The 12,618-nt window shown below is 41.6% G+C and overlaps 1 protein-coding gene across 2 annotated transcripts in view; it reads right to left on the bottom strand.

Moving 5' to 3' along the window:
• The window catches only part of LOC133641115 (rho-associated protein kinase 2-like), a 146,500-nt gene that overhangs the window by 109,609 nt on the left and 24,273 nt on the right, over positions 1-12,618 (bottom strand). For both annotated transcript variants that reach the window (XM_062034989.1, XM_062034988.1), the window contains exons 2-3: positions 5,759-5,840; positions 3,606-3,706 (exon numbers count right to left, since the gene is read on the bottom strand). In XM_062034989.1, the coding sequence (XP_061890973.1) occupies positions 3,606-3,706; positions 5,759-5,840 (183 nt within the window). The remainder of the gene's footprint in view (positions 1-3,605; positions 3,707-5,758; positions 5,841-12,618) is intronic.

The following is a 12,618-nucleotide window of genomic DNA, read 5'->3' as shown; positions in this document are numbered from 1 at the left end:
TAATATCGGACTGCCGATATCGGCCGATAAATGCTTTAAAATGTGATATTGTAAATTATCGGAATCGGTTTTAACATTATCGGTATCGGTTTCTAAAAGTAAAATGTATGACTTTTTAAAACGCCGCTGTGTACACGGACGTAGGGAGATGTACAGAGCGCCAATAAACCTTAAAGGCACTGCCTTTGCGTGCCGGCCCAATCACATACAATCTACGGCTTTTGACACACTCACAAGTGAATGCAAGCATACTTGATCAACAGCCATACAGGTCACACTGAGGGTGGCCGTATAAACAACTTTAACACTGTTACAAATATGCGCCACACTGTGAACCCACACCAAACAAGAATGACAAACGCATTTCGGGAGAACATCCGCACCGTAACACGACATAAACACAACAGAACAAATACCCAGAACCCCTTGCAGCACTAACTCTTTCGGGACGCTACAATATACACTCCCCGCTACTCCCTACCCCTGCCCCACCTCAACCTCCTCATGCTCTCTCAGGGAGAGCATGTCCCAAATTCCAAGCTGCTGTTTTGAGGCATGTTAAAAAAAATAATTCACTTTGTGACTTCAATAATAAATATGGCAGTGCCATGTTGGCATTTTTTTCCATAACTTGAGTTGAAGTTGTTCTCTTATTTTGGAAAACCTTCTTACATGGTTTAATGCATCCAGCAGGGCATCACAACAAAATGAGGCATAATAACGTGTTAATTCCACAACTGTATATATCGGTATCGGTTGATATCGGTAACGGTAACTAAGAGTTGGACAATATCGAACATCTCTATTCAGTAGTATTGGCCACTAGAAGAGAACCAAACCAATCAGCATGTGCTGTTCAGTATCGTGGTCACTAACTGGTCCAGCCTCAGGCAGCATTACTATATTGGATTAAAAGAGTGTAAAGGTGACTATTTCATTTCTAGAGGGCTTTCATAATGTGGAACACTATATTTAGATCAGACCTGGGCAAATTAAGGCCCGTTAAGCTTTTCAATCTGGCCCGGCGGACATTCCCGAATAATTGTTTTAGATCTTTAAGATGGAAAGTGTAGCTGCCATTATGATGTGCAGTGATGTTTTCTAATGACTATACAAAGTATTTCCATGGTTGAAATCTGCGCTTTTGCATGATTTACTAGTTACTATGGTAATCTAATTACACTACCGTTCAAAAGTATGGGGTCACCCAAACAATTTTGTGGAATAGCCTTCATTTCTAAGAACAAGAATAGACTGTCGAGTTTCAGATTAAAGTTATCTTTTTCTGGCCATTTTGAGCATTTAATTGACCCCACAAATGTGATGCTCCAGAAACTCAATCTGCTCAAAGGAAGGTCAGTTTTGTAGCTTCTGTAACGAGCTAACTGTTTTCAGATGTGTGAACATGATTGCACAAGGGTTTTCTAATCATCAATTAGCCTTCTGAGCCAATGAGCAAACACATTGTACCATTAGAACACTGGAGTGATAGTTGCTGGAAATGGGCCTCTATACACCTATGTAGATATTGCACCAAAAACCTGACATTTGCAGCTAGAATAGTCATTTACCACATTAGCAATGTATAGAGTGTATTTCTTTAAAGTTAAGACTAGTTTAAAGTTATCTTCATTGAAAAGTACAGTGCTTTTCCTTCAAAAATAAGGACATTTCAATGTGACCCCAAACTTTTGAACGGTAGTGTAGTTACTCTGGTAATCTACGTCACAGCAGCTCAGACGAAGCACCAAGCAGTGTGGGTGGGGAGCGTTTCCAGAGCGGCCAGCCTGAAAATGTGGGTGTCAGGGAGAGACGCGGAAGGAAGTTTTTTACAATAAAGTTCTAAAGCTTAGTGATATATCAGATCGTAGGTGGGGTTTTTTTTACCCTTCACGTTCATATTTGGCTGTTAGTTGCATTTTTGTTGCGCTTGATTGTAAAATATGTCAATGGAGAGGGGGGGGGGTGACGTTCATATGTTGTCAATATTCAGTGTTTTATCGTTCATAGTTAATGTTGTAAATCCCACATTATTTACTTTCATGTACATTCTGGATGTCTCATTCAGTAAAAAAATGCTAAATTCCATTCCGTTTTTAAGGCGGTATGTCATGATGTTTTTAGCTTTCAATCAGACATTATTGTGAGGTTTTGTGTTAGTGTTCCTAAAAACCATATATACCGGCCCCCAGACACATTTTTTTCTCTAGATTTGGCCCCCCCGGAGTCAAAAATATTTGCCCAGGCCTGATTTAGATGGTGGTAAACAGGTTATTTATGCTCTAGCTCTGAATATATTTGATTCATAATTAATGATTACGGAAATTAATCTACAGCGGCCGTGTCCGGAACCCACCAACAGCGACAAATAAGGGATTACTTGAAAACTTAAAACTATGGAACAAACTGGACTTACAACACAAGCAATGCCAAACTATTAATCGATTTAAACTATTATACAAACATCGGGTCTGGTTCAAATATAGAGATAAGGGTCTTTAATTTGACCTGCTGTTGTAATCAAAGTGTTATCATGTGCTCAATGTTTCCTTACCATTATTGCTATGTTGTCTATTACCATTATTGCTATGTTGTCTATTACCATTATTGCTACACTACCGTTCAAAAGTTTGGGGTCACATTGAAATGTCCTTATTTTTTAAGAAAAAGCACTGTACTTTTCAATGAAGATAACTTTAAACTAGTCTTAACTTTAAAGAAATACACTCTATACATTGCTAATGTGGTAAATGACTATTCTAGCTGCAAATGTCTGGTTTTTGGTGCAATATCTACATAGGTGTATAGAGGCCCATTTCCAGAAACTATCACTCCAGTGTTCTAATGGTACAATGTGTTTGCTCATTGGCTCAGAAGGCTAATTGATGATTAGAAAACCCTTGTGCAATCATGTTCACACATCTGAAAACAGTTTAGCTTGTTACAGAAGCTACAAAACTGACCTTCCTTTGAGCAGATTGACTTTTTGGAGCATCACATTTGTGGGGTCAATTAAATGCTCAAAATGGCCAGAAAAAGATAACTTTCATCTGAAACTCGACAGTCTATTCTTGTTCTTAGAAATGAAGGCTATTCCACAAAATTGTTTGGGTGACCCCAAACTTTTGAACAGTAGTGTATGTTGTCTATTACCATTGTTGCTATGTTGTCTATTACCATTATTGCTATGTTGTCTATTACCATTATTGCTATGTTGTCTATCACCATTGTTGGTATATTCATTCTTCCTACATTGTTGATACAAATTATTGTTACAGTGTAATAATTATTGTTACCTGTGGTAATGCCACTATGATACAACATCTGTATTATAATCCTTAAACAAAGTAAGAGTGAAACTCATGTGAATAATCACTGAATGGAGAATTGGGGGTGGGATTAAATAAGTTATCTTCTTCCCACTCCCTTTCAGGCAAAACAGGACAATCATGCATTACATACTATACATTACCTTTAGCACTATATTAATTTATATTACGTGTTGTCAACTTTGTACTTTTTTTTTATTTTTATTTTTTTATGTCATTGCCTGAAATAAATAAATAAATGAAAAAATGACTGTATTTCATTCATCAAGATCTCACCAGCTGCACTTCTCCATAAGCTCCTCTTCCGATCAGCTTCACCTTTTCGAAGTCTTCCAACTTGACCTGCAGCTCGCGCAGTTGGCTCACTGCCTTTTCATCTGCGAGGAGACATGTGCGCGTTACCATGGCGATACAAAGGTCAAGTTTCAATCATTGTGGTTAAAAGAAGAGGATCTGCTGTTAAAATCGGGGCTGTCATCGCACTAATGCAGTGTTTTTCAACTTTTTTTTTTGCGTTGAAAAAATCCGGAGGCACACCACCAGCAGAAATCATTAAAAAACTAAACTCAGTTGACAGTAAAAAGTCGTCGTCGCAATTGTTGGATATGACTTTAAACCAGGGGTGCTCACACTTTTTCTGCAGGCAAGCTACGTTTCCATTGATCAAGTCGTGGGGATCTACCTCATTCTTATATATAATTTATATTTACTTATTTATGAAATATATGTTTTTGTTAACAAGTTAAAGGTGTTTAATGATAATACAAGCATGTTTAACACATATAGTTAATATTGTTAATACGTTAAAAGTGTTTCATGATAATACAAGCATGTTTAACACATATAGTTAATATTGTTAATAAGTTAAAGGTGTTTAAAGATAATACAAGCATGTTTAACACATATAGTTAATAAGTTAAAAGTGTTTAAAGATAATACAAGCATGTTTAACACATATAGATTCCTTTCTTTCATGAAGACAAGAATATAAGTTGGTGTATTACCTGATTCTGATGACTTGCATTGATTGGAATCAGACAGTAGTGATGATAATGTCCGCATTTGCGAATGGAGGAGAAAAAAAGTCCTCCTTTCTGTCCAGTACCACATGAAAGTGGTTGGTTTTGGGCATCTTATTTGTCCAGCTTCCGTACTCCTTTGTATACACTTTACAAGAAATACATTGGCGTCAAACTCCGTAGCTTGCTAGCTTGTGCACGCCAGCTTAGTGAGACTCTTATTTTGTTAGCGCAGGCAGGATGAAGCAGAGCTTTTATTGTGCGACTGTGCAGTCGGTCTTTGGAGTTTTGACGACAGGTACGGCGCCAGAGTCTGTTGAAATAAAAAGTGTTTCTCGCCTTCCTGTCGGTAATTTTAATGAGCTGGCAGTAGCCAGCGTCATCTCAGAAGACCCTCGGGTGCCGTGAATGTCAATCAAGTGACGAAAGTGACGTCATAGTGAAGATTTATGATCGCTCATTTTTAGGACTATTTTTTTAATGCCTGGCTGGCGATCGACTGACACACCCTCCGCGATCGACCGGTAACTCGCGATCGACGTAATGAGCACCCCTGCTTTTACCATAACCAAGCATGCATCACTATAGCTCTTGTCTCAAAGTAGGTGTACTGTCACCACCTGTCACATCACGCCCTGACTTATTTGGAGTTTTTTGCTGTTTTCCTGTGTAGTGTTTTAGTTCTTGTCTTGCGCTCCTATTTTGGTGGCTTTTTCTGGTATTTTCCTGTAGCAGTTTCATGTCTTCCTTTGAGCGATATTCCCCGCATCCACTTTGTTTTAGCAATCAAGAATATTTCAGTTGTTTTCATCCTTCTTTGTGGGGACATTGTTGATTGTCATGTCACGTTCGGACGTACATTGTGGACGCCGTCTTTGCTCCACAGTAAGTCTTTGCTGTCGTCCAGCATTCTGTTTTTGTTTACTTTGTAGCCAGTTCAGTTTTAGTTTCATTCTGCATAGCCATCCCTAAGCTTCAATGCCTTTTCTTAGGGGCACTCAGCTTTTGTTTATTTTTGGTTTAAGCATTAGACACCTTTTTACCTGCACACTGCCTCCCGCTGTTTCCGACATCTACAAAGCAATTAGCTACCTGCTGCCACCTACTGATATGGAAGAGTATTACACGGTTACTCTGCCGAGCTCTAAACAGCACAGACACTCAACAACCACACATAATTTGCAGATTATAATTACTGGTTTGCAAAAAATATTCTTAACCCAAATAGGTGAAATTAGATCATCTCCCACGGCACACCAGACTGTATCTCACGGCACGGTGGTTGAAAAACACTGCATCAATGAATGCGATCTTGATCTTGGAGTGGAAAGATGACTGAAGTACACACGTCTTGCTGGTACAAAGAGAAATGTAACAATTGTATATTCTCATCAACAAAGCAGCTCTTACATCGGCTCAAAAAGGTTTCAATGTTCTTGTTCTTCCGTAGAGCAGGATAGTTGAGGTCATGGGCCAAGGCATTTATGGAATCCTGTGGGGAAAACAGAAAAACAGTTAACATGATGAAAAGAAGACACTACCAAAGAGTCATACCAAAGAGTCATACCAAAGACTATACGAGTCATACCAATGACTATAAAAATGGGACCCATTACCTCCCTGCTTGGCACTCAGCATCAAGGGTTGGAATTGGGGGTTAAATCACCAAAAATGATTCCCGGGCGCGGCACCGCTGCTGCCCACTGCTGCCCACTGCTCCCCTCACCTCCCAGGGGGTGAACAAGGGGATGGGTCAAATGCAGAGGACACATTTCACCACACCTAGTGTGTGTGTGTGACTATCATTGGTACTTTAACTTTAACACTAAACATGGGGAAGGTAAAGAACATTTTAATGTACAATAAAAATGATGGCCGACGATATTTTAATGCTATCGTTATACTGTGATAATGTATGTTGAGGACACATTCGGCTGTGTCCCGCAATTTTGACAGCGACAAGTGGAGGAAGGTGACTTCAACATAACGTAGCGTCCTTGTGATGGACTAATGTCCCTCCAGTGCAGATTTGAAATTACTAAGCATATAACCTGTCGATTTCTTTTATAAGTATCATTCTTACTGGAGGACAAGGAATAGCTAAACATGCTACACTACACAAGGTAGGATACATGAACTCATGCTAACCGCTAAGCTAGAGCTCTTGAATGCAAACAGTGGTGCGCGGATCCATACACATATTGACAATTAGAGATGTCCGATAATATCGGACTGCCGATATTATCGGCCGATAAATGCTTTGAAATGTAATATCGGAAATGATCGTATCGGTTTCAAAAAGTAAAATGTATGACTTTTTAAAACGCCGCTATACAGAGTGGTACACGGACGTAGGGAGAAGTACAGAGCAGTTGCGTCTCCCAGTCATACTTGCCAACCCTCCCGATTTTCCCGGGAGACTCCCGAATTTCAGTGCCCCTCCCGAAAATCTCCCGGGGCAACCATTCTCCCGAATTTCTACCGATTTCCACCCAGACAACAATATTGGGGGCGTGCCTTAAAGGCACTGCAATTGCGTGCCGGCCCAATCACATAATATCTACGGCTTTTCACACACACAAGTGAATGCAATTCATACTTGGTCAACAGCCATACAGGTCACACTGAGGGTGACCGTATAAACAACTTTAACACTGTTACAAATATGCGCCACACTGTGAACCCACACCAAACAAGAATGACAAACACATTTCGGGAGAACATCCGCACCGCACCGTAACACAACATAAACACAACAGAACAAATATCCAGAACCCCTTGCAGCACTAACTCTTCCGGGACGCTACAATATACACCCCCCGCTTCCCCCTAGCCCCTCCCCGGCCCCCCCCAACCCCGCCCACCTCAACCTCCTCATGCTCTCTCAGGTAGAGCATGTCCCAAATTCCAAGCTGCTGTTTTGAGGCATGTTAAAAAAATAATGCACTTTGTGACTTCAATAATAAATATGGCAGTGCCATGTTGGCATTTTTTTTCCATAACTTGAGTTGATTTATTTTGGAAAACCTTGTTACATTGTTTAATGCATCCAGCGGGGCATCACAACAAAATTAGGCATAATAATGTGTTAATTCCACCACTGTATATATCGGTATCGGTTATTAAAGAGTTGGACAATATCGGAATATCGGCAAAAAAGCCATTATCGGACATCTCTATTGACAATAATGATACCACAATGATTAGATCGATATTTTTTTATTATCGTTTTTGTCATTTGTGTTATTGTTTACAAACTCGGGAAGTAAAAACCTATAGCGTTTTTTTTGTTTGTTTAGGTATTTTGCACTATTGACTTTATAATGTACCATAATAAAACCTTATTAAAGAAATAATATAATACAAATAATCTGAATTGATATTGTTACACTGCCATTCTGTGTTTTGTCGGATTACAGTTGTGATCAAAACTGGAATCATATAACAATCTAAACATTTTTAGTATAAACATTGTTGTTATGGCCATTGCTACCCCTGTATCTACTTGGTATTGGATCGATACACACATTTGTAGTATCGCCCAAAACTAATGTAAAGTAGCCAAACAAGTGCTTAATACACTTTAACAGAAGTGAAGACAAATCTGCATAACAGCAGAAAGTATCCAGCTATGAACGGTAAATTAACAAGTAGATTAATGATAATTTTGACAAAATAACACAAACTAAAATGATGCAATATGTACCACATTCATCAGCAGCTAAATTAGAAGCCTTTGTAACCTGTTTTGTTCTAATGTCATTTATATGTCAAATAACGTATCATGAAATATATAATTATCGTAAGAGGCTGCAATGTACACTGCGATACAGAGGCTACATCGCCCATCCCTAGGGTCACGTTCAGGGTCACAAAGTGATTGATTGATTGATTGAAACTTTTATTAGTAGATTGCACAGTACAGTACATATTCCGTACAATTGACCACTAAATGGTAACACCCGAATAAGTTTTTCAACTTGTTTAAATCGTAAATCAATTCATGGTAAAATGAGATGAGATGGAGCCTATCCCAGCTGATGAAATGCAAGGCACACAGTGAATTGTCCATCAGTCCTAACTAGTTAGCTGTCTGAAGAAGACAAGCATGCAATAGGAAGCTGAGCTACTGTAGTATCCATGCAGACATCCCGCTTTGAGCAATAGCCAGGATTCAGTACCAACAGGGACTCTAAAACAAGTTTCTACCAGGAACATACGGTCTTGGGAAAAGAACCAAATCAAGATTTTGATGTTACCCATTAACAAAAAAGGAAAGGGGAGGTTGGATGGAAAAATGTTTGTGATGGAACAATACAGGCTTGCTTGCAGGTGTGTGAATGGCGGTGGGCTGAACGCGTTGGCCCTACTTGTGCGATCACTTTATTTTTATTTACCGTATTTTTTGGACTATAAGTCGCTCCGGAGTATAAGTCTCACCGGCCGAAAATGCATAATAAAGAAGGAAGAAAACATATATAAGTCACACTGGAGTATAAGTCGCATTTCTGGGGGAAATTTATTTGATATAAGCCAAACCAAGAATAGACATTTGAAAGGCAATTTAAAATAAATAAATAATAGTGAACAACAGGCTGAATAAGTGTACGTTATATGACGCATAAATAACCAACTGAGAACGTGCCTGGTATGTTAACGTAACATATTATGGTAAGAGTCATTCAAATAACTATAACATATAGAACATGCTATACGTTTACCAAACAATCTGTCACTCCTAATCGCTAAATCCCATGAAATCTTATACGTCTAGTCTCTTACGTGAATGAGCTAAATAATATTATTTGATATTTTACGGTAATGTGTTAATAATGTCACACATAAGTCCAGTGTTTCCCACACATTCATTTATTTGTGGCGGCCCACCACGAAAGAATTACGTCCGCCACAAATAAAAAAAATTAAAAAAAATTTTTTTTTTGGTCCTGTCCAGCTTCTCAGGCAAATCATATAGTTGATGTAGATGCCCAGGCTGTTCAGATTTACTTTACAAAAGAGAAGTGTAGGATACTTCTCTTGTTGCCTTATTTGTATTTGACCACTACTGTTTTCTGTTTATTTGTTACTGACTGTGGCAGGACACCTCTGCCTCTCTTTCACTTTATGTTGCTGGTAAATAATATGGTTGTAGTAGTAGGCTAAAGTGAAATTATTTAGTATGCACTAATTAAAGGGGCAAAGCTTTAAGAGACATTTTAGCTTTTATATTTTATAACATATATTTTTTGTAAGAACCACAATTAATAAATATATTTCAGTGAATAACTTATTGTTCAAATCTGTATATAAATATGTACATAAAGTGTTGTAATTATATTGTAAAATGGATGGATGGATGGATGAACGGACGTTTAAAACAAAACTGTTATTATTAATTAGTAAGTATACATTTTTTGAGCCTTTTTAGAGAAAATCATATCATTGTAGTAAATTATGCAAATTACTCGATGTCATGGTGACCACGCCCATAGCCACGCCCCCACCGCCACAGGTATCTTGGCAGTTTATGAGAAACACTGAAGTCGCTCCTGTGTATAAGTCGCACACCCGGCCAAACTATGAAAAAAACTGCAACTTATAGTCCGAAATATACGGTAGCCTTTATTTAACCAGGTAAAATCCCATTGAGATCAAAGATCTCTTTTCCAAAGGAGACCTGGCCAAGAGGGCAGCAGCAAGGTTACATTAAAAACAGTAAACAACACATACAACATCAAATTTACAACATTAAAACTTGTGTATACAGACAAGGTAGACTGCAATCCTTTCACAGAAGCTTTAAACTCGTTTAATGTAACAAGGGTTTGAATTTGAAGATTCGATCGTAGGTTATGCCAAGCCTTCGGTGCTGAAACCCTAAAGGCTTTCTTGCCCAGTTCAGTTCTTACTTTGGGGACGACAAATTGCAGAACATTCATTGAACGAAGATTGTAACTTCCTTGTTTCTTTGTTCAAAGACAAGACAGATACTTTAATCAGCGGCATCAGGTTTCGACTTGAAATCAAAGCGCCGTGGCCCGTTTGTCTGCAAACTTGTGCCCGAGCCGACAGAGGGAAGCATCTGGAACAATTCTGCACCTCAAAATAGCAACGGTGAGGAGAGATCTCCCCTGAACTGCAGACGGGTGGAAATAGATCGCATGCTCACAGGCTATTTATTGTGGGACAAACAGCTTATGGCTTTAGACTCAGGCTGCTATTACGCACAGTGTGTAGCTGTCGGTGTGTTACCAAAATAAGACAGAAAACACAATGGAGTATGTCATATTTGAGCACAAATAGTCCCCCCCACAAATAGTAGAGTGCAACATCAGGAATCCCTCAAGATTGAACCGTTTGACTGAATTTTTTCCGGTAATAGTAGTGTCTCCCCACAGGAGTGCAAGGTATTTGTGGAGATGTGAGGTATGGATGTAATCATCCACCAATTTGCATAATTGGCCAAGATGCATGTGAATATAATTTTTCAAAAAGTTGTACATACAGTATATATAAAGATATATGTGATATCTGTAACGACGGGGTCGCATCGTGGTGCGAGGTGTTCTCCCAGAGATGCAGACGGCTTCGGACACAGCGTGCAGGTAGGAAAATGATTTATTTCAGCAAATAAATCAGACAGGAAAAAACAAAAACGTGCTCATAGCACGGAAGACAAAAAACAAAGGGACTAGCGTGGGAGCTAGCAAGCAAAAATAACATAGCATGAAAGCTAGCAGGAAACAAAGTGGTCGTTAGCTGTTGCGTAAAAGCAAATTAGGAAGCCAGACCGAGTGAGGCCAGGGCAAAGACTAAATAGCCCTCTGATTAGTGCCCGGACAACAGGTGAGCGTCTCGAACACTAACCAGAGGCAGCTGAGCACAATCTGCCGTCATGGCAACAGAAACAAACAAACACAAGGTGCTGAAAACACATGTGACTTGAAAACGTAAACAAATTATGATCCGGGCAGCGGATCCTAACAGTACCCCCCCCTAAAAGGACAGATTCCAGATGTCCCTTGAAAACAAAAAAACAACTGGAACCCAAAAAAAACAAGCAATAGTTCACGAGTCAAGGGCGGGCGGGGGAAGGACTTGGTGGTGGGTCGCCAGGCCATGTGTCCCCGAATCCACCGGGGACGAGTCAAGTGGCGGCGGCGAATGGAACGCCGCTGCCGCAGGCGAGGCGGGCGACCACGGAAAGGCCATGTTTGTGGCCACCGAGAAGGTGGGCGTGAGTGGCGCCAGAAGTTCAGCAGCCGGGGAGTTCTACGACAACATCTTGGGTGTCGCTGCTGTTTGCGCCACTGGCGTCCATTACCTGACCTCTGAGAGAGCTGCTTGCGCAGCCGGACCACTCGAGGTCGCTGAGACGTCGCCGTGGAAGCGGTAGGCGTCGACGTCGCCGTGGCAGCCGGAGGAGTCGACGTCGCCGTGGCAGCCGGAGGAGTTGACGTCGCCGTGGCAGCCGGAGGAGTCGACGTCGCTGTCGTGGCAGCCGGAGGAGTCGACATCGCTGTCGTGGCAGCCGGAGGAGTCGACGTCGTGGCAGCCGGAGTCGTCGACGTCGTGGCAGCCGGAGTCGCTGACGTGGCAGCAGGAGTCGCTGTCGTGGCAGCCGGAGTCGCTGTCGTGGCAGCCGTAGTCGCTGTCGTGGCAGCCGGAGTTGCTGTCGTGGCAGCCGAAGTCGCTGTCGTGGCAGCAGGAGTCGCTGTCGTGGCAGCCGGTGCTGGTGCGAGAACCAGTCGTAGTACAGGTGCTGGTGCGAGAAGCAGCCGTGGTGCAGGTACTGGTGTGAGAACCAGTCGTGGTGCAGGTACTGGTGTGAGAACCAGTCGTGGTGCAGGTACTGGTGCGAGAACCAGTCGTGGTGCAGGTACTGGTGCGAGAACCAGTCGTGGTGCAGGTACTGGTGTGGGAACCAGCCGTGGTGCAGGTACTGGTGCGAGAACCAGCCGAGGTGCAGGTACTGGTGTGGGAACCAGCCGAGGTGCAGGTACTGGTGTGGGAACCAGCCGAGGTGCAGGTACTGGTGTGGGAACCAGCCGAGGTGCAGGTACTGGAACCTGTGGTGGAGCTGGTGCTAGCCTTAGCCTTGGCGCTAGCTTAGGTGCAGGTGGCCTAGCTGGCGGTTGCGGCTTAGCAGGCCGAAAAACCGGTGGTGGCGGCCGGGCAGGTGGTTGCGGTTTAGCACGCAGACGGACTGGTGGCGGTGGCCGAGCAGGAGGTTGCGGCTTAGCCCGCCGAAGGACTGGTGGCGGTGGCCG

Source organism: Entelurus aequoreus, linkage group LG23 (assembly GCF_033978785.1).
Source record: "Entelurus aequoreus isolate RoL-2023_Sb linkage group LG23, RoL_Eaeq_v1.1, whole genome shotgun sequence".
Classification (NCBI taxonomy): Eukaryota; Metazoa; Chordata; class Actinopteri; order Syngnathiformes; family Syngnathidae; genus Entelurus; species Entelurus aequoreus.
The sequence above is the reverse complement of the archived record's forward strand: the minus strand, read 5'-3'. Positions and strand labels throughout refer to the sequence as shown.